The 19,838-nt window shown below is 42.8% G+C and overlaps 1 protein-coding gene across 1 annotated transcript in view; it reads right to left on the reverse strand.

Moving 5' to 3' along the window:
• Positions 1–9,699: 9,699 nt before the first annotated feature.
• The window catches only part of LOC139241504 (ubiquitin carboxyl-terminal hydrolase MINDY-2-like), a gene marked incomplete at its 3' end in the record, with an annotated part of 40,216 nt that continues 30,077 nt past the window's right edge, over positions 9,700–19,838 (reverse strand). Inside the window, exons 4-6 of the mRNA XM_070870032.1 lie at positions 17,357–17,515; positions 12,713–12,815; positions 9,700–9,842 (exon numbers count right to left, since the gene is read on the reverse strand). Of these exons, the coding sequence (XP_070726133.1) occupies positions 9,700–9,842; positions 12,713–12,815; positions 17,357–17,515 (405 nt within the window). The remainder of the gene's footprint in view (positions 9,843–12,712; positions 12,816–17,356; positions 17,516–19,838) is intronic.

Genomic DNA, 19,838 nt, shown 5'->3' on the forward strand with positions numbered 1-19,838 from the left:
TATGAGGGGGCTTGACGAGGTGGATGCAGAGAGGATGTTTCCACTGATGGGGGAGACTAGAACTAGAGGGCATGATCTTAGAATAAGAGGCCACCCATTTAAAACTGAGATAAGGAGAAATTTCTTCTTTGAGGGTTGTAAATCTGTGGAATTTGCTGCCTCAAAGCTGTAGAAGCTGGTACATTGAATAAATTTAAGACAGAAATAGACAGTTTCTTAAATGATATGGGGATAAGGGGTTATGGGAAGCGGGCAGGGAGGTGGAGCTGAGTCCATGATCCTATTTCTTATGTTTTTATGTTCTTATGTATACAGACATCATTTGCAGACTGGGAGCTCAATAGCAATTCCTTTCGGACCTCATTAAAAATAAAGTCTTTAGAAAATTGGATATAATCAGTACTGCAAGCTACAATTACAGTTCTGCTGTGGCTGCTTGGATTGTTCATCCATGCATACAGAAAGCAGCACATCCGAGTATTTCTATTAAGTTTAAGAAGTCATTTTTTGGCTAGCCTAAAGTGGTCAGAATCTTTATAATCCTGACACACAGATATTTGGTTGACACCCTCAACAGCTCCTAAACTTATTCAACTTTCTCATTTGTTTTTAATTCCTTCCATCTATTATAATGTTGCCATTCTCCAGCCTTCCAAACCACAGCACTCAGAAGCTGAACAACAAGACAAATGCTTCAAAGGATTAGATCTTTAAATAAAACCACACCATTCAAGGCTGTTGAAGTAATAAATCAGGTTAACTGTACCTACATATATATATCTGAAGGATTTCAATAGCCAGATTTATTTGCACCCACATTTGTGAAATCAGTCATTTTTGTGAGCTCAATGTTAGTAGAAATTAATGTGCATTAGTGCTTGCTCAATATTCTGAAAAACTGAAGTCCAAAAGCCCACAATCATTTTATATACAAAGATTTTTAAAACTCTGCGATAGACCACAAAATGGAAAAAAATGTCAAAGCTGTGAATCCACACCTCTTTTAAACAACTGCTGCTTTAAGTAACAGAACAGAAGTTATACCGGTTAACAATACTTGAAATTCTTTCATGGTTTTATCATTTCAGAATGGTTTCCTCTATTGTATGGTCCAGCTTGCTGAAAAACTATCATTTTTTTTTAATTCACATGATTTTCATACCTTATAGCACATAGCACATAGAAAATAGGTGCAGGAGTAGGCCATTCGGCCCTTCGAGCCTGCACCACCATTCAATAAGATCATGGCTGATCATGCAACTTCAGTACCCCTTTCCTGCTTTCTCTCCATACCCCTTGATCCCTTTAGCTGCAAGGGCCACATCTAACTCCCTCTTGAATGAACTGGCATCAACAACTCTCTGCGGCAGGGAATTCCACAGGTTAACAACTCTCTGAATGAAGAAGTTTCTCCTCATCTCAGTCCTAAATGGCCTACCCCTTATCCTAAGTATGTCCCCTGGTTCTGGACTTCCCCAACATCGGGAACATTCTTCCCGCATCTAACCTGTCCAGTCCCGTCAGAATCTTATACGTTTCTATGAGATCCCCTCTCATCCTTCTAAACTCCAGTGAATAAAGGCCCAGTTGATCCAGTCTCTCATCATATGACAGCCCAGCCATCCCTGGAATCAGTATGGTGAACCTTTGCTGCACTCCCTCAATAGCAAGAACGTCCTTCTTCAGATTAGGAGACCAAAACTGAACACAATATCCCAGGTGAGGCCTCATGAAGGCCCTGTACAACTGCAGTAAGACCTCCCTGCTCCTATACTCAAATCCCCTAGCTATGAAGACCAACATATTCACCGCCTGCTGTACCTGCATGCCCACTTTCAGTGATTGATGAACCATGACACCAGGGCCTCGTTGCACCTCCCCTTTTCCTAATCTGCCGCCATCCAGATAATATTCTGCCTTTGTGTTTTTGCCCCCAATATGGATAATTTCACATTTATCCACATTATACTGCATCTGCCATGCATTTGCCACTCACCTAACCTGTCCAAGTCACCCTGCAGCCTCTTAGCATCCTCCTCACAGCTCACACTGCCACCCAGTTTAGTGTCATCCACAAACTTGGAGATATTACACTCAATTCCTTCATCGAAATCGTTAATGTATATTTGTAAAGAGCTGAGGTCCCAGCACTGAGCCCTGTGGCACTCCACTAGTCACTGCCTGCCATTCTGAAAGGGACCCGTTTATCCCGACTCTCTGCTTCCTGTCTGCCAACTCGTTCTCTATCCACGTCAGTACATTACCCCCAATACCATGCGCTTTGATTTTGCACACCAATCTCGTGTGGGACCTTGTCAAAAGCCTTTTGAAAGTCCAAATACACCACATCCACTGGTTCTCCCTTGTCCACTCTACTAGTTACATCCTCAAAAAATTCCAGAAGATTCGTCAAGCAGGATTTCCCCTTCATAAATCCATGTGACTTGGTCCAATCCTGTCACTGCTTTCCAAATGCGCTGCTATTTCATCCTTAATGATTGATTCCAACATTTTCCCCACTACTGATGTCAGGCTAACCGGTCTATAATTACCCGTTTTCTCTCTCCCTGTGAATGTGATAAATTTTATGCAAAATTTATCACATTCACAGTCGTAGTTGAGCACTTTAAAAGACTCACTGGCAACATGTGCAACTGGTTATTTCATTAAAACTTATTCCTCGTGATTCAAGGGTTCTGAGCAGTATTTTCTAAAAAGTACATTCATATTGCATATACAGCAGTATGTGAACCTATTTGTGCATAATGATAACCCCACTGTAAACTTGCAGCAATCTGTGAAATCCTGGCTTTTTGAGGTTTCTTTTATTCGTTCCGGGATGTGGGCGTTGCTGGCAAGGCCAGCATTTATTGCCGATCTCCAATTGCCTTTGAGAAGGTGGTGGTGAGTCGCCTTCTTGAACTGCTGCAGTCTGTGTGATGAAGGTACTCCCAACAGTGCTGATGGGGGAAGGGGGGCGGTGGTGGTGGGGGTTGCAGTTCCAGATTTTCACCCAGTGATGAAGAAGAAACAGCGATATATTTCCAAGTCAGGATGGTGTGTAACTTGGGAGGGGAACTTGCAGGTGATGGTGTTCGTAAGCACCTGCTGCCCTTGCCCTTCAAAATGCTAGTGGTCACGGATTTGGCAGGTGCTGACGAAGAAACCTTGGCGAGTTGCTGTCGTGCATCTTGTAGATGGTGCACACTGCAGCCACGGTAAATGTTAAAAGTGGTGGATGGTGTCGTGCTTCTTGAGTGTTGTTGGAGCTGCACTCATCCAGCAAAGTGGAGAGTATTCCATCACACTCCTGACTTGCGCCTTGCAGATGGTGCAAAGGCTTTGGGAAGTTAGGAAGTGAGACACTCGCCACAGAATACCCAGCCTCTGATCCACTCTTGTTGCCACAGTATTTATGTGGCTGGTTCAGTTAAGTTTCTGGTTAATGGTGACACCCAGGATATTGATTGGGGGGGGTAGGGGGGAATTTGGCGATGGTAATACCATTGAACGTTATGGGGAGGTGGTTAGACTGTTGCTTGTTGGAGATAGTCTTTGCCTGGCACGAAATGTTACTTGCCACTGATCAGCCCAAGAAAGAATGTCGTCTGGGTCTTACTGCATGCGGGCATGAACTGTTCCTAATTCTTATATTCATTTTCTGAGGAGTTGCGAATGGAACTGAACAGTTTGCAATCATCAGTGAACATCCCCTTTTCTGACCTTTTAAATGGAGGGAAGGTGATTGATGAAGGAGCTGAAGATGGTTGAGCCGTGGGCAGTGCCCTGAGGAACTCCTACAGCAATGTTCTGGGGCTGAGATCATTGACTTCCAACAACCACAACCACTTAAATTCAAATACACAACAGCTGGATACAACAGAATTCAACTAGCTCGTATAAAAACAGAAAATGTTGGAAATACTCAGCAGGTCAGGCAGTATCTGTGGAGAGAGAAACAGAGTTAACGTTTCGGGTCGATCAGACCTGAAATGTTAACTCTCTCTCCACAGATGCTGCCTGACTGGGTCAGTACTTCCAGCATTTTCTGTTTTTATTTCAGATTTCCAGCATCCACAATATTTTGCTTTAGAATTCAACGAGCTGATCTTTTTAAAGTTTAAATTAATTATTCTCTATGTTCAAACATTGATTTTAGTATTATGCTGACCATGAATTTATAGGATCCGCCATGAACTTAAATATATTGAAGCTGGGCATCAAATTCCAAAAGCAAATAAAACCTTCTCTGCCCATCTTCTCCTACACTTTACACAGAACACATTATCCTGTAACATTCAGAAAAATAAAACTCTGTATACTATGATACTAGTCATTTAGGGGTGGGGGGGACAGGACAGGATAGGGAGCTGTCTGAATTTCAATTCGAGACTTTTCCAAAATGGTAGAAAATTAACTTCAACATGCAACATATAAAAAAGTTTATTTCATGTCAGTAACACAAACTGCTCAAGCTTGACATCATGTCAATCCCTCAAAGTGTTAGCCTACCCAGCAACGTGTTGAGTCTAACAACTTGGGCTAATTTCCTGACTAAAACACATGCAGAATGTCACAGAAATCCAGATACCCACATAGATAAAAAATGCTAGTTTGAAAGCAAAATACACATAGTTTTTATTTTAACATCTGATATAAATCTGTACCATTCTTTAAAAGGCCAAGAACTTGGGTTAACGAATAACAATGGTACTCTGTAAAACATCTCCTGGGCTGACCAGCTGTTTCTTGCACTGATGCTTCAAAAATAAAATTTTAACTGATAGCATTTTATAAAATACACCCAAAGTTAAAATATACAATTTTCAGTGTGATTTGCCTGATCACCCTACCGGTGAAACTAATATAGGTCACAGCTGGACCTCAAAACCTCATGAATAAAGCCCATCTGTTTCCTAGAATTTTCTGCATTAACGAGAAATTGTTGTTCACTGATGCAGATAACAATACCCTCACATCTTCCTTAATGTACAAGCAAATGAGTGACGAGAGCAATTTATTATTCTTATTTTCTACTCAGTGGACATGCACAAAATAGAAATAAAACAGGCTCTACTTGTTAAACTCTAATACCAGTCAGTAGAGGTAATCTCTACTTGAGCCAAGCCTGTGGAAAATATCAACTTAAAATTTGCTTTTATGATGTGCATAAGATTACATTGCCATATGGTGTGGTCTGCCATTCGAAATAAACAACAGCACTTTAATCCATGGGAGTGAATGTTATTTGTGCTGATCAGACGGGCAAACTGTCAGCTGATTGAGAAATCAAAAGCAAGGAGACACTCGTTTTTACTCAACTTACTTGAAATAAATCGCCAAAAGCAAGAAGTCACTATTCAGAAGAAACCTACAAGGATTATTTCATTTTTGCACAAGGCCAATGTAATTTGATTGGACCCACCACAGGTTCAAAAACCCTTAATGCTCACATTCTTATTCTTCTGGAAAAGCAATTACTCATATTTTTCAGAACAGATGGAATTGAAGATTTATAGGTTTGCCTTTCATCGGTCTATTGAGGCAATTCTGGTTAAGTTAAAGGCAAAACTGCACCAGAGTTCTAAACCGAGCTTCTATTCAGGTGGAACAAGGGGAAAAAAACCTGCAAATGTTGAAATCAAAAATAAAAACAGAAGATGTTGGAAATACAGAGAAGGCCAGTTAGCATCAGTAGAAAGGAAAATACACATTGTTTTAGATTAATCTGTCTTTCTCTTCATGGATGCTGATCGACCTGCTGTGCATTAGGAGGAGAAACACAAGCCACTTGGACTACTCCCACTGAAGCAAAAAAGGCTAAAAGGAGGTTTCATAATTATTTTTAAAGTCATGAAGGATTTTGATAGGATGAAGAGGGAAAATCTATTTGCTCTGGTTGGAGAATCACTGTTGAAGTGGTGACAATGTCAAACTACAGGTATCAGGAAGTCTGAGAAGGGCAAGGAGAATTTTCTTTAATGCAGAGTTGTTGAAACATGAAGTCTCCCTTTGCCACATGGAGTAATTGAGACAGACAACTGCATTTTTAAGTAAAGAATAAACATTTGAAGCAGAGAAAGATACAGAGACATGGGGAAAGGACAAGGCAATGTAACTAGCTTTGGATTACTCTAGCACAGACACAATGGGCCAAACAGCCTCTTCTGTGCTGTATACATTTAGGATTCTAAGTAGAACATGGCTGTTAAAACTTTTCACTTGTACAACACCGCTAGAGAATCTTGTGACATCTGATCAAGTAGTAGAGAAGAACAAATGAACACAGACATGTAAACGTCACTAGCGGAAAACCTGTAACTGTTAAACCTGCTAAACAAAGCATTTACCAAAGGGCCAAAAGAACACATTGCATATGAGCAAGCTGCATTTATATACCTCTATCAATGGCTTAGAACATGACACACTTCACCACCAATGGATTAGTTTTGAAGTATAGTCACTTATGTATGCTAACGTGGCAACTAATTGCAGACAGGTTGCACAAACAGCAAATAAATCACAAAAGCAAAATACTGCGGATGCTGGAATAAAAACAGAAAATGCTGGAAATCTCAGCAGGTCAGGCAGCATCTGTGGAGAGGAAGCAGAGTTAATGTTTCGGGTCTGCTTCCTCTCCACAGATGCTGCCTGACCTGCTGAAATTTCCAGCATTTTCTGTTTCTATTACAGCAAATAAATAAAATCTAGACAATCTGTTTATGGTGGTTTGGTTGAGTGGGAAAGGTTAGCCAGGACGCCAGGAAAACTCCCTCAGCATCTTTAAATAATGCTGTGAGATCTTTTATGTCCACCTGTGCAGACAGACAACGATAATTTAATTTCACATTGAAGATAGCATCCCCTTAATAATTCACTGAAGAGTCAAGTTAGATTATGACTACAATCTTCTGACTCAGAGCTGAAAGTGCTACGAACAGAACCAAGCTGACACGTACAATACTATATTCCTCAAACAATGAAATCTTTCTACCCCATCTTAAAATATATTGCAACATATTTATGTCTATACAGCCTCCCCTTGCCTCAGATTTCTGACGTATACCCTTTTATTGATTCTTTTCCTTCTTATTCGCCAAATTTCTGGGTAGAAGTTTTGAACTGCTATTCGTATCTGTGTCACAATAATAGTGCAGTCCCTCGCAAGCACATCAATCTGATTTTATTCTGAAACTTCATGACTTTCAAAATTTAAAATAACGAGCGAACAGCCCATTTGGTTAATTCAGCCAAGATTTGCTGTCAACTCGTGCAGAGGGGTGCTGCAACTGGCCTCAATGCACCGATGGTTAGAGAGGGAGATACACAAGCAGGGCTCCCGCACTCCTGACTGCTTTCAAGTGAGACTTGCTGGAAAGTGCCTGTGCGTGGATAAGATTGGGCTCAGCTGATTTTCCTACTTGCCCTCTCCCTCCAGCACTGTTGAAAAGCCTCATTGCCTTGATTTGGGCATAAAGAATTGTCACTTGCATTCAGTTCTTGATCGACACTGGCACATCTGTAATCCCACTCTAATAAGTCAGAGGAGGGGAGCGTAAAGTTTTTAAAAAGCATATTGTGAATCATGTTGGACAGTGTAAATAAGAACATCCACAGAGGAATCTTGGGGATCCTTTAAAAAGGAAGAACTCAACCTGATTTTTCATGAACAAGTATTCTTGTTAGGAGCTTGACTGAGACAGAGTGAACATGAGCCTAGGAGACCGGGAAGGTTTGGCTCCATTCCAAGCCATCACATCCCAACTCTCCAGCCTGCTCATAAGCAGGTAAATGGCAGTAGTGGTCATCAATCCAGTAATAAACAAGTACTGTATACAGAGACCAAGAATAAAACCAAGCCTTATAACCAATCCAGAAACTCCACTGTCGATCTTATCCTGAAAGATTATTTTTTATAAAAAAGGGAAAAAAAATGTAAACAGAGTTTCTTAAAAAAAAAAGTCCACTTCATACACCATTCCCCAGTCAAGAGAATGAATAGGTGATCTGCTCCCAAATGCCAGTTTAGTAGCACTCATGACCCTCAGTTAGAAAGTTGTATACTCAAACCCCAGTCTAGGACTGGAGTGTATTATCTATGCTGACACCTTAGTGCAGTCCTGGGAGTGCTGCATTGCCAGAGGCACTATCCTTCAGATGAGACATTAAACCAGAGCACTTTCTGCCCAGTTAGTAGACATTGAAGATCCCACAATTGTATTCACAGAGGAGGAGGGAGTCCTTCCTCAGCTATCAAAAACAGATTAATTAGTTCGTCATTCATTCATCTCATTGCATTGCATTTCCTCGGACTTCGCTGAACACAATATATACCACTTTTGTGTTCAGCAAGGTCCTATAAAATGCAATGAAACAAATGACCAATTAATCTGTTTTTTGATAATTGAGAGAATTCCTTGTTCTTCAAAATTCATTTCACACTGCAGGAAACCCCAGTCATGAACCCATCCACAATTTCCTAGTGTAAAATTCCAATGCCTCAGACAGCTGTACGACTGCCTGAATGTCAAGGCTATTAACCAATTTCCCCTCCCCCATCTTTTTAATTAAATTTAAACTTCGTTTGGATGGTATCAGCTGGGATAAGAACATACGAATTAGGAGCAGGAGTAGGCCATTCGGTCCCTTGAGCCTGCTCCGACATTTAATAAGATCATGGCTGATCTTCTACCTGAACTCTACTTTCCTGCACTATCCCCATATCCAAAGATTTATCGATCTCTATCTTGAATATACCCAAAGACTGAGCCTCCACTATTGTAGTCATGGTGGCAATGCACACTGAGCAGCAAATCGCAGTATGGAGTTGGGGGAAGAAGAGGGCGAGGGCTTCAACCACTCACTCGAAGGAGTTTGTGAGCTCACCGGATCTTTGGTTACGAGGCTCCGAGAAAGACTGTTCCAAGTGCTGATCTGCAATAGTACAAGTGGAGGACTGGGAGCAGGTTGGCTACCTGTTCTATCAGCCTCACCGATTGGATGGTCTGGAGAAAGAAGACAGGGATTTTTGCACTACAGCTCACACCCCATCTACTATCCCTGCAGAAAAAGTCCAGCTACAGAGGTGTCATTAGGCCAGAATTTCAAGAGCAGAACATGCTGCGTACTCAGGAATGTATTGCTTGTGACAAATATATTACATATTATTGTCCCTTCAGGAATAGTATGCAAGTCTTAAGCTGGGCACTGAAGTACACAATCTGGTAGATTTTCCTTCAGCTCCGCTTGCATTGTCTTTAAAGAGTTGAGTGAACATCAACCTAATCACAAATCGAGAATATGACCCATCTGCAAATGCCTTTGGGTAAATATTACCGTGGCAGACATTGGAGGCCAACTCATCCTATATCATTTACAATAATGCACACTAAATTAAATTTGATTTTGATCAAAGATGCACTTAGTAAGTTCAGAGTCCACTTCATCCAAATATAACTCAATTTCCTGTGTAAATGAGCACTTTGACAAAAGAAATATGTCCATTCGCTTAGTGTTTCATGAGAAATATTTTCTGCAACAAGGATTAAGTAACAGTTCATATTTTGTGTTCTGCTAGTTCTTAGTTTGTATTCGAAGGGCAGTCCATTTTAGTATAAGCTTGTCCTACTTCAACAGGCAATAATTTAGAATATAGAGTACTGAGTCTTAAAAGAAATATTTGAAAATTTGAAGGAATACCTTGTGTTTTGTCATAGTACTAAAATGGTTATTTCTGAAGAACACGCACAATTCTCCTTCTTCTACCGTGGAAATCAGTTCGCATAACCCATGGTATGTCAGTTGGGTTGCCGTGCTGTTCAAAAACTGTTCTGCAACATACCCTAAGGACACATAAAAAGTCATTCAGATTATTCCAGCTAAATACAAACATTAGTCTGAACTCATTTCAAGCACATTGCAAGCTAGGAATTCAATGATCTCCGAGAGGGAATGTTAATGGTCTGCGCCTATTCTTGCCTATTTTAAGAGTTAATGCTTCCTAAGTGAACCCATTTCACTTAAAAAGTAAACCGAAAGGAATATTGGCACTTCCAAAGAGAGACACAATCTTAGTTAATTCTGTTCTCACCCAGACACTTCTCACAGCTCCCCTTTCCCTCCAAAAAGGTTCTGAGCAAAACTGGAAATGTCTGGCAAAATATTTGAAATTATGAAAAACATCAATCACAATTTTTGAAGTCTAAAATGGCTTCCGAGTATCTCAAAGTAGAGATTAGAGTGGGATAACACACAAGACTGATGGCAGTCAACAAGACAATCTCCATACATTATGAAATATAGTGCAAAATGCATCAATTTTTGCAGAAGTCTCAAATTATTTTCAATCCTAAAGTAAAGTGAGCTTCTTTGAAGTAAGATGATAGGATCAGTGGGGAGATCATGTTTCCAAACTGCTGGATGGACATGGAAAACCAGGTGGGCCCAGTACTGTTCTAATTTAAAAACAAGAAACTCAGGTAGCAATATTTCACTTTATTACGGCTACTTGCGTTTCTACATCACTGTTGAAGCATTACTACAGTCTATAAATTCGGCAGCTCAAAATGCTCTTTTAGTATTCATTTAACAATATTCATGTAAAATAAGTCGTTAATTAAGTATGCTCAGATACATACCATATTTTGAAAAGATACTGTTTTAGGCTTACAAAGCGAGGATAGTTGAAGACCCTTCAAAGCATGCAGAGTACAGTAGTATTACTAATGGTTGGACTAGACCATTGATGCACAGATTGGTATTTAAAATGCTAAGAACATGGTTAAAGCCAAAAATTAAAATTTAAAATCAAACTAGTTTCGATAGTAATGAATAGGGACAACAAAACTATACACCTAATGTGAATAAGTTCAAGTGGAAAAATTAATTATTCATACAAGCTTGTCTGATCCCCTTCTCGACAATACTGTTCACACACTGGGAGTGCAGCATGCTAAATCCCCGGTATCACAAGCATTAGTACACAATTCATCGTTATAGTCATCCATGTAACAGGTATCCAATTACAAGATATGTTATCAAGGGCATGGAAATCAGACCCTTTTGATATGGAAAAAGGGAAAAAATCCAAAGCAGAGCTTTAACCTACATCAGTTGCACACAACTCCATGTACTCTGGTCTAAACAGACAGGCCTGGGAGTATATCACCTGCCTATCTTGTCACCTAGTATTAACTCGCTGTGAAAGATCCAAATAAAGGGGAAAGGGATGCCTTAAGATAAATTAGGTCTTGTCAAGAAAGCAATTTTCTAACAGAAATTAAGGTTCAATATTGGCTGTGCCATTCTTCTATTGTCAAACTGATAAAAATCTACAAATAATATGCGACACAATGGAATGGTAATTTGATAGATTATCTGTACTGCAGAAAAACCTGTGTTAAATATAAGTCACTTCATTTACAACAATAAATTACGTCACTTGTTCAAAAATGAAATGCACAAATAGTGTAACACAATAAATGTGCAGGATCACTCCAGCCACAAAAAGAAGTGCAAAGCACAACCAGAACCCAAATTATTTTTCTTTTATGGGTGAGGTACCCTTAAGTCGTAGCTTGGGTACAACTTTAAAGAAGCTCTATAACATCTTGCATTCACACCAATAATAAAATGCTACTAAATGTGTGTGAATTAACTTTTGGTTTGAGGTGCAAATTCAGATAGAATACAGTGATAACCCAAACGGAGAGCAAGAAATTAAATAAATTAACAAGTTTGTCAGTCGAGTCGCAGAAAACAATACATCTGCTTGTTTTGCCTGTGGTACATTTTTATTTTCTTCAATTTATATTCTGCAAACCCGTTTCCTCCCAGCACTTGCACAAATTCATGTCCAAAAGGACAGAAGATAATTGTCCACTAAATAAAAAATGCACCGCTTGAAGCTACTCATTGGTAGATTTTCCATTCCCGTTGGAAAGCAGCTAACCTCAGCGTTTGCTCCTTATGACTCAACTGACATCAAACGCGTGGGAAATCACGAGCACAATCTTGGGTGCTACTGCACCAAGGCACAGTTAGCCTTGTAAATTTAAATTTTTTTAAATCTGTCAACTCGTAGAATTTGCATCATTTTGTGCTGATTGAAGTCTCAACACTAAAAGCAGAGTCCATTTTCAGTGAAAAGAAACTACATTTTAAGTTACGACGACTTGTCATACAGCCTCTAACTGTTGCATTTTGATCTTATTTGTTCCCAGCTGACAGGGTTCAGAAACTGCATGCGACTCACTCACTGGTTAATGGTTGAAGCAGCGATTACTGCCCGTTCCCTGCCCACTTTTAAAATGCTAGAGAGATTACCTAGTGCAGAACGAATCAAAGACTTTGATATATTTGGTGGCGCTTACAACCAGAAATTCTCTCATAGTACCATCAATTCTGAACAAGGCACACAGGGAATGCTAAAAAACATCATGTTTGCTATGCTGCTAGAGTTAATCAGCAGCACAAAACTAAACTTTTATTACAATGGTTAGCAACGGTCAGGCTTATAGATTTGGGGATCTTTTCATTACAGTATTTGCTTCTTCTTTACTAACCATTAATTATTGCATGGTTGTAAGTGCATTGAGCTCAAGACTACATTTTGAATCTCTTGACAATACTTCCCTTGATAAGCAATGCAGCAGTTTCCTTTCTTAGTATTTACTACTATTGAAGAAAACCAGAAAATGTCATTCGTCCTTACCTTCACTGACTAGTTCACTGTTCTCTGACTGTTTACAGAAGATAATCTTCTCCACCAGCTGGTTATAACTGCACATTCCCACTGCCTTCGCTACTTCAGCATTCTATAGAACAGAAAATTAAGTTTGAGACTTGCAACAAGATTTCTAGCACTACGAATCCCCCATTTTACACAATGTGCAACCGCAGACACATGCCATGAAGTACATTACAGGAGAAGATCTGCAGCATTATGAAGGTGAAACTATTGAGGATACAGGGACTACTGTGCAAACTGTGAAGATGTAAGATGTATACGCCATTTCCCCCCCTCCCCCCCCCCCAAACAAAACTCATGTCAGAGTGGTGTAGACTGTCATATAATGCAATGTAATGCAGCTGTTCCTGTGTCATGTGATTAAAGGAAATCTATCCATCTAATATCTGAAATATTTTATTTTCTGCTGGCTGAGATGCATTACAAAAATTTTAATTTCTTCCCCCCCCACCCCCCAAATGTTGAAGTCCATTGATGTGATCTATTATTTCTAATTTAACATCTATATATGTCCATGGCATTTCTTTTGTTGGTTTTCACTGATTAGTTTGAAGATTCACAATAATCCAAAACATATCTCCAAGCCAGCACAGTTTTTCCAAGATGCACTGAGCTGTCTGTTGACATGTTCAAAATCTTATCAGAGAACTGCACAAGGCTTGCATATGGATGGCAGTTTCTCAGCTTCTGCCCAGAACATTTTGTAAGTGTAAAACGTCACAGTATAGCGTGTAAAGAAAAAGGAAAATTTAAGCGTACGTAGTAGGACAACAAAAATGAGAACGCTCTGGATGGCTGCAGAACCAGCTAGCAGTGTTTGCCAATTTCCTTTTGTAATTTGGATCCCTTTACCTCCCAACACATACACCAACGTACCTCCACTAGCATCCTTGTTATAGAAAGCAGGCTTCAAATGGATATCCTTGAGGCCATCAGATTTCTATTTGCTGTGGTCACACTGGGCCCAAGTTTCCACATGATTCGCGCCTGATTTTTAGGAGCAACTGGTGGAGAACGGACTATTTTAGAAATCGCAATTCTCCACATTTTTTTTTCTGCAGTTCGAGTCAGGTAGAACAGTTCGAGTTTCGAACAGAATTTTTTCTTCAAAAGGGGGCGTGTCCGGCCACTGACGCCTGATTTGAAAGTTTCCACAGTGAAAATGTACTCCAAACTAAAGTAGAATGGAGCCAGTGAAGATTTTTGTAGAACTGAAAAAACCTGTTCTACACATTAAAAAACCAGGCGCAGGTTACAAATTAGGCGTCCAGAACGAGGTGGGGGGGGGGGGGGAACTCATTAAATTCGACAATAAATCCTTATTTGTACTTCTACAAATAAATCCAACCTGAATAAACATTTATAAGCCAAGAAAAGATTAAATAAACCATCTTCCTACCTGTGTGAAAGTGCTTCAGCCAGGGAGAATTCTGCAGCCGTTCGTGCCGCTGAGTGGGAGGGGGAGAGAGAGGGGGGGGGGGGGGGGAGGGGGAGAGCGAGGGGGAGAGCGAGGGGGAGAGCGAGGGGGAGAGCGAGGGGGAGAGCGAGGGGGGGGGAGGGAGAGGGGGGGGGAGGGAGAGGGGGGGGGGAGGGAGAGGGGGGGGGAGGGAGAGGGGGGGGGAGGGAGAGGGGGGGGGAGGGAGAGGGGGGGGGAGGGAGAGGGGGGGGAGGGAGAGGGGGGGGAGGGAGAGGGGGGGGAGGGAGAGGGGGGGGAGGGAGAGGGGGGGGAGGGAGAGGGGGGGGAGGGAGAGGGGGGGGAGGGAGAGGGGGGGGAGGGAGAGGGGGGGGAGGGAGAGGGGGGGGAGGGAGAGGGGGGGGAGGGAGAGGGGGGGGAGGGAGAGGGGGGGGAGGGAGAGGGGGGGAGGGAGAGGGGGGGAGGGAGAGGGGGGGGAGGGAGAGGGGGGGAGGGAGAGGGGGGGAGGGAGAGAGAGAGAGAGGGGGGGGAGGGAGAGAGAGAGAGAGGGGGGGGAGGGAGAGAGAGAGAGAGGGGGGGGAGAGAGAGAGGGGGGGGGAGAGAGAGAGGGGGGGGGAGGGAGAGAGAGAGGGGGGGGAGGGAGAGAGAGAGGGGGGGGGGGGAGGGAGAGAGAGAGGGGGGGGGGAGGGAGAGAGAGAGGGGGGGGAGGGAGAGAGAGAGGGGGGGGGGGGGGAGGGAGAGAGAGAGGGGGGGAGGGAGAGAGAGAGGGGGGGGAGGGAGAGAGAGAGGGGGGGAGGGAGAGAGAGAGGGGGGGAGGGAGAGAGAGAGGGGGGGGAGGGAGAGAGAGAGGGGGGGGAGGGAGAGAGAGAGAGGGGGGGAGGGAGAGAGAGAGAGGGGGGGGAGGGAGAGAGAGGGGAGGGAGGGAGAGGAAGAGAGAGAGGGGAGGGAGGGAGAGGAAGAGAGAGGGGGTGGAGGAAGAGAGGGGGGGGCGTCGGGTCGGGGAACAGGAGCGCGGGTCTCGGGTCGGGGGGGGGGGGGGAGTGGGGTTCGGGTCTCGGGGGGGGGGGGGGGGGGGAAGGCGGGTGTCGGGTCTGGTCGGCGGGGGGGAGGCGGGTGTCGGGTCTGGTCGGCGGGGGGGGGCGGGGGGGAGGCGGGTGTCGGGTCTGGTCGGCTGGGGGGGGGGGGGCGGCGAGTGTCGGGTCTTGTCGGGGGCGGGGAGCAGGAGCTGGCCGTGGGAGGAGCCTTATTCACGCAGCCCCAGTGAGGCCATTCGGCCCGGGCTAGGGGCTGCGTGCTTCGGGCCCCTCCCACACAGTTCGGCGCCTGGAGCTACTGCACTTGCGTGCCCACTGTAGCGCGCATGTGCAGAGGTCCCGGCACTGTTTTCAGCGCCGGGACCTGGCTCCGCCCCCCCACAGCTCGTGCTGACTGCGCCGAGGGCCAGAGGACCTGCAGGTAGGTGGAGAATACCGAGGATTTTTTTAGGCGCCATTTTATGCGCGAAAAACGGGCGCCCAGCTCGGAGGGGCACCCGTTTTTGTTCTTGTGGAAACTTGGGCCCATTGTCTCTGCATTCTACATATTTTCCTCTATCCATTGATGTACTCGTACATTATTTCTGAATACTAATTAACACACATCCTATCGTGATAATGCTGTTTTTCTTTGGGTAGCGGACCTTTTTTTGGAAGCTAGAACAGAACTTCCTCAAGCATGTACCAATATTTGCAGCGGCTCCCCAGGAATGCATCAACATTTGCATGGGGCTGGATTGGAACAGCTGATCCAGTAGACATCGGTTTTGACCTTCAACCCTGAGGAAAAGCCAGAGTGCACCTCTCAGTCAATTAACCAGAAAGTCAAATTTTACAGATCCGAGGTCGGTCACACATTTATTTGAGTAATGGCCAGCAAAAATGTTTGGAATATAATTAATTGAGGCCATTGGACCTGCAGAATAAACTAAGATACTGCAATCTCCATTTTCTGCCAAAAAAAAGGGGTAGATCTACTATATATATTGCTTTAAGAGCCTCCTGTGGTACATCTTTCATTGTAATAATACAAATCTACGTAGACTCTTGCAAAATGTCTTGGATTAGAATATTTTGAAACTGGACCAGTACAACCACCAAATATCATTCTTTCTAAATCAGTCAAGATAACAGATTCAAACCTGGATATCTTAAATGACAGTCTACAACTCTATTAGAGACACTGGGCTGCTTCAATATACTTTAAAGGTATTTAATTCTTTTCAAATATTTAAGTTGTTACTTTTGTGCCTCCAATGTTAACATAAGGTAACATTGGAGGCACAAAAAAGTCCCACATTAGTCCTTTTTAAACAGAATCTTGCATGGCACTGATTAAGACCCTCGTGCTTATTATCCAACACATCAACCTTACTCTGCAATCCACAGTATTACAAAAACAACAGTAATTTCAAACAATCTTTTATCTTCATCAAATACCACCCAGTTCATCTCTTAAGATGGCATCACTAAGTTTCCTGTTTTATTGGCAGTTAGTCTGAATTAAAGTGACCTGCTCAAAACATTAGTGAAAACTTTTAAAAAGTCATCATGTAGTATTTTATTTAACAAACTCAGCGAACAATTTCTCTGAATCCAGTTTCTCAACTCCCTCAAATGCAACTTAACTACTGAGCTGGCACCCCAGGGCTCTACATGCGAGAGTCTGTCAAAAACAAAGGTTCTTGAATAAATGTAAAATTATATTAGCATACAGCATGATGTAATAATAATATTGAAAAAGAATGCAAGCAGTGCTGTAGAAATGCTCAATAACAATGAATTGACTGCCAACCAGGATGTTTGTGGGGAGTCAAACCCGACAATTAAACTTACCTGTTTCAGATCATTGTGTTCACCAAGCGCTAAAGCTACTTTGTTACGGTGGGTGCTAAACTTTAGGGATTCAGGGAGAAAGGGAATGAAGCAAAAGGCTTTGTGTTGCACCTTGTCCTTAATTCTAACTCCGTGTAATGGAGATCATCTGTAGAATGTCAGTAGCCCTCGCATTGCCACCTGACTGGCTGAAGGAAGTAAGACCCAGGATGAGGAAAAGATGGGCAGTAATACAAGCGCATGAATAGAAGCCACGCTTAAAGAAAGTTTGCAGATTTGTCTACACTATAAGCTTCAACTTACTTTTCTTGAATTTATTCTTACCTGAGGGTCCACCAACCATCCATGGTAAAGTGCAATATCAAGGAGGTCAAATACGATGCACTCAGGTGTATATTCGAACACTCTTACACCAGTAAACTTTACATTTACATCCAGTCCCGTCTGCAGCTTGTGTAGTATGGCCATTGCATCGCTCATATTCTGTTTCAGAAAAAAAAAGAAAATTTAAGATTTAAGAGCTCAGAAAAATCAAAGGGTTAAAATAAAAAGGGCCAACTGCATAATGTGAAACTTCGTTCAATGCAGGGATTTGGAAATTCGTACATTGCCGAAGTGGCCCTTCTTCATGTGAACTTAGACATTGTTATTGGGCTGTTTAGTGGTCAGAAGTAGCACAACCAAACCACATCCCACACTCACCCAAAGTCTACAGTTTGAGGTGCAAGTTATGTATAAAGATACAATGTGTTAATCTCTAACTGAGAAGCACACAAAAAAAAACAACCAAAGGAACTTCGACACACGACTTATATGGATGCTTGTGCCACTGTCTGCTCTGTCAATTGTCTGCACCTTGGATTTCCTGTTTCGTCATTTTTCTTGCCACTTTATACTCCCCTTGCCCTTCAGTCGTAGCAAGGCTGCTGATGGGCTGGATATATTTTGAGGCTCTGCCCTCTATGGTGATATTCTCCTTTAATTGTCCCATTGACTTCAATTTTCACTAGTTTTCTTCTCCCACCACCAATGTGGTCCCTTCACGAATCCAAATCTGATCCCGTGTTGCATATTTACAATAAATGAGCTGACCTCAGAAAAGTGGATACCAATAGCACAGTTCTACTTGCGTCAATGCAAAACACATTTCTAACCATTTGCATCCATATTGGAAAATTTAGGCTCCTATCTTCACTAGAGTACAGGTTGGACCTCTCAGGTCCGGAAACATCTGTGGTTCAGCTTCCCGCGCTTCCTGGCTCTCAGTGTTCATTGCTGGAGAAAGAGAGAGAGAGAGAGAGAGAGAGAGAGAGAGAGAGAGAGAGGCCCGAGTTTCGCAGCCGGAGCTGGAGCGTGGCGGAGGCATTCAGGAACCCGGGCGCTGTCTACAGGTACCGGTATGCCTAGGTTCGGGATGACCTCCCGTGGTTTGGAAAATTCTCTCTTCCTGCACCGGTCAGGTCCAGAGGGTGCCGGACCAGTGAGGTCCAACCTGTACGATCTTGCAACAAGAAACAAGTATTGAAAACTGCACAGAATTAATGGTGCAAATCTGCATTACTACATGGCACATCATATTAAAGCACAAACGAACCGCACCACCAACAAATACTTGCTTTTCTTTTCAGTTTTCGACACAAGTATACTGAACTACTGCAGAGTAAACTACAATGACGACTTGGTACTAATATAATGATTAAAAATGGTTCAACAAAACAGGAATATTTGTTCCTGCCATCATCTGTGTAATTCACATTCTGAGCTAAATGGCTCTCAGACTTTAGACTACTTTAATTGGCCTTAATTTCAGAGTTTCTAAATACTGTACAGGTGCAGCGCCTAAAATCCAGAACCTTCGGGACCGAGGCCGTTGCTGATTTTCGGCTTTTCCAGACTTTCGATTTGCTTTCTCATGTCACGAATCCGGAAACATCCGAGCACAGGTTCAGGTATTTCCAGATTTCGGAACATCAGAAGGGGAGCACGGGGGATTCCCGCTGAGGAGCTGATCGGGTCGTCAGGCGGGCGGGCCCCGCCCAAGTGGTCAGCAGGCGGATCGGCGAGGGGGCTCCAAGGTAAGGGCAGCGGCGGTGAGGCGATCGGGGAAAGACGAGCAGCACCGAGGTCGGGCAATGGTGGAGCCCCCAGAGGTCAGCAGGTCATCGGGTCCGGAACATCCCAGACGACCCTGCCACCGATCGCCCCGGAGTCCGGAACATTTGGAACTCCGGATTCTCGACGCTGCACCTCTATTACCAATAGCAAGTCTTTCAATTTTCATTTACAAATGATTTTGAAGTTAGTTTATATCGAGGCACAGGAAAGAAAAATGTAACTTTATTCATCAAGAAAATGGGATGAAATATAAACAAAAGCAGTGAGATGAGGTAATGTTTTCCAAAGAATTCCCCTTTGGAAAATTCTGGTGTTAATTTGGACAGCAGGTGTGAAGAACACAAATGATAGAAATTCCAGTTATATTTTCTTAGTGTTAACTTTCCTTAATGACGAATGTACTACAGCACGCACCAAGCAGATATATGTTAAGTATATTTCAATGGAAAGGTTCCACCCTATGCAGAAGTATGATTCTGCAGTCATATGATGCAAGTTTTTAGGTACATACTGACATTCATCAAGCTACTTCTACACCACATAACTCCAGAAATAAAATATTGATCAAAATTTTAGTTAAGCACAGTAAGTTTCTCCAGGACATAGAGCTTACATGATAATTACTACAATTATAAATGCAAGTTTGCCTTTCCTTTTAGTAAAATGTGGGAATATTGTGATTTATTTTGAA

This window comes from Pristiophorus japonicus, unplaced genomic scaffold (assembly GCF_044704955.1).
Source record: "Pristiophorus japonicus isolate sPriJap1 unplaced genomic scaffold, sPriJap1.hap1 HAP1_SCAFFOLD_1095, whole genome shotgun sequence".
Classification (NCBI taxonomy): domain Eukaryota; kingdom Metazoa; phylum Chordata; class Chondrichthyes; family Pristiophoridae; genus Pristiophorus; species Pristiophorus japonicus.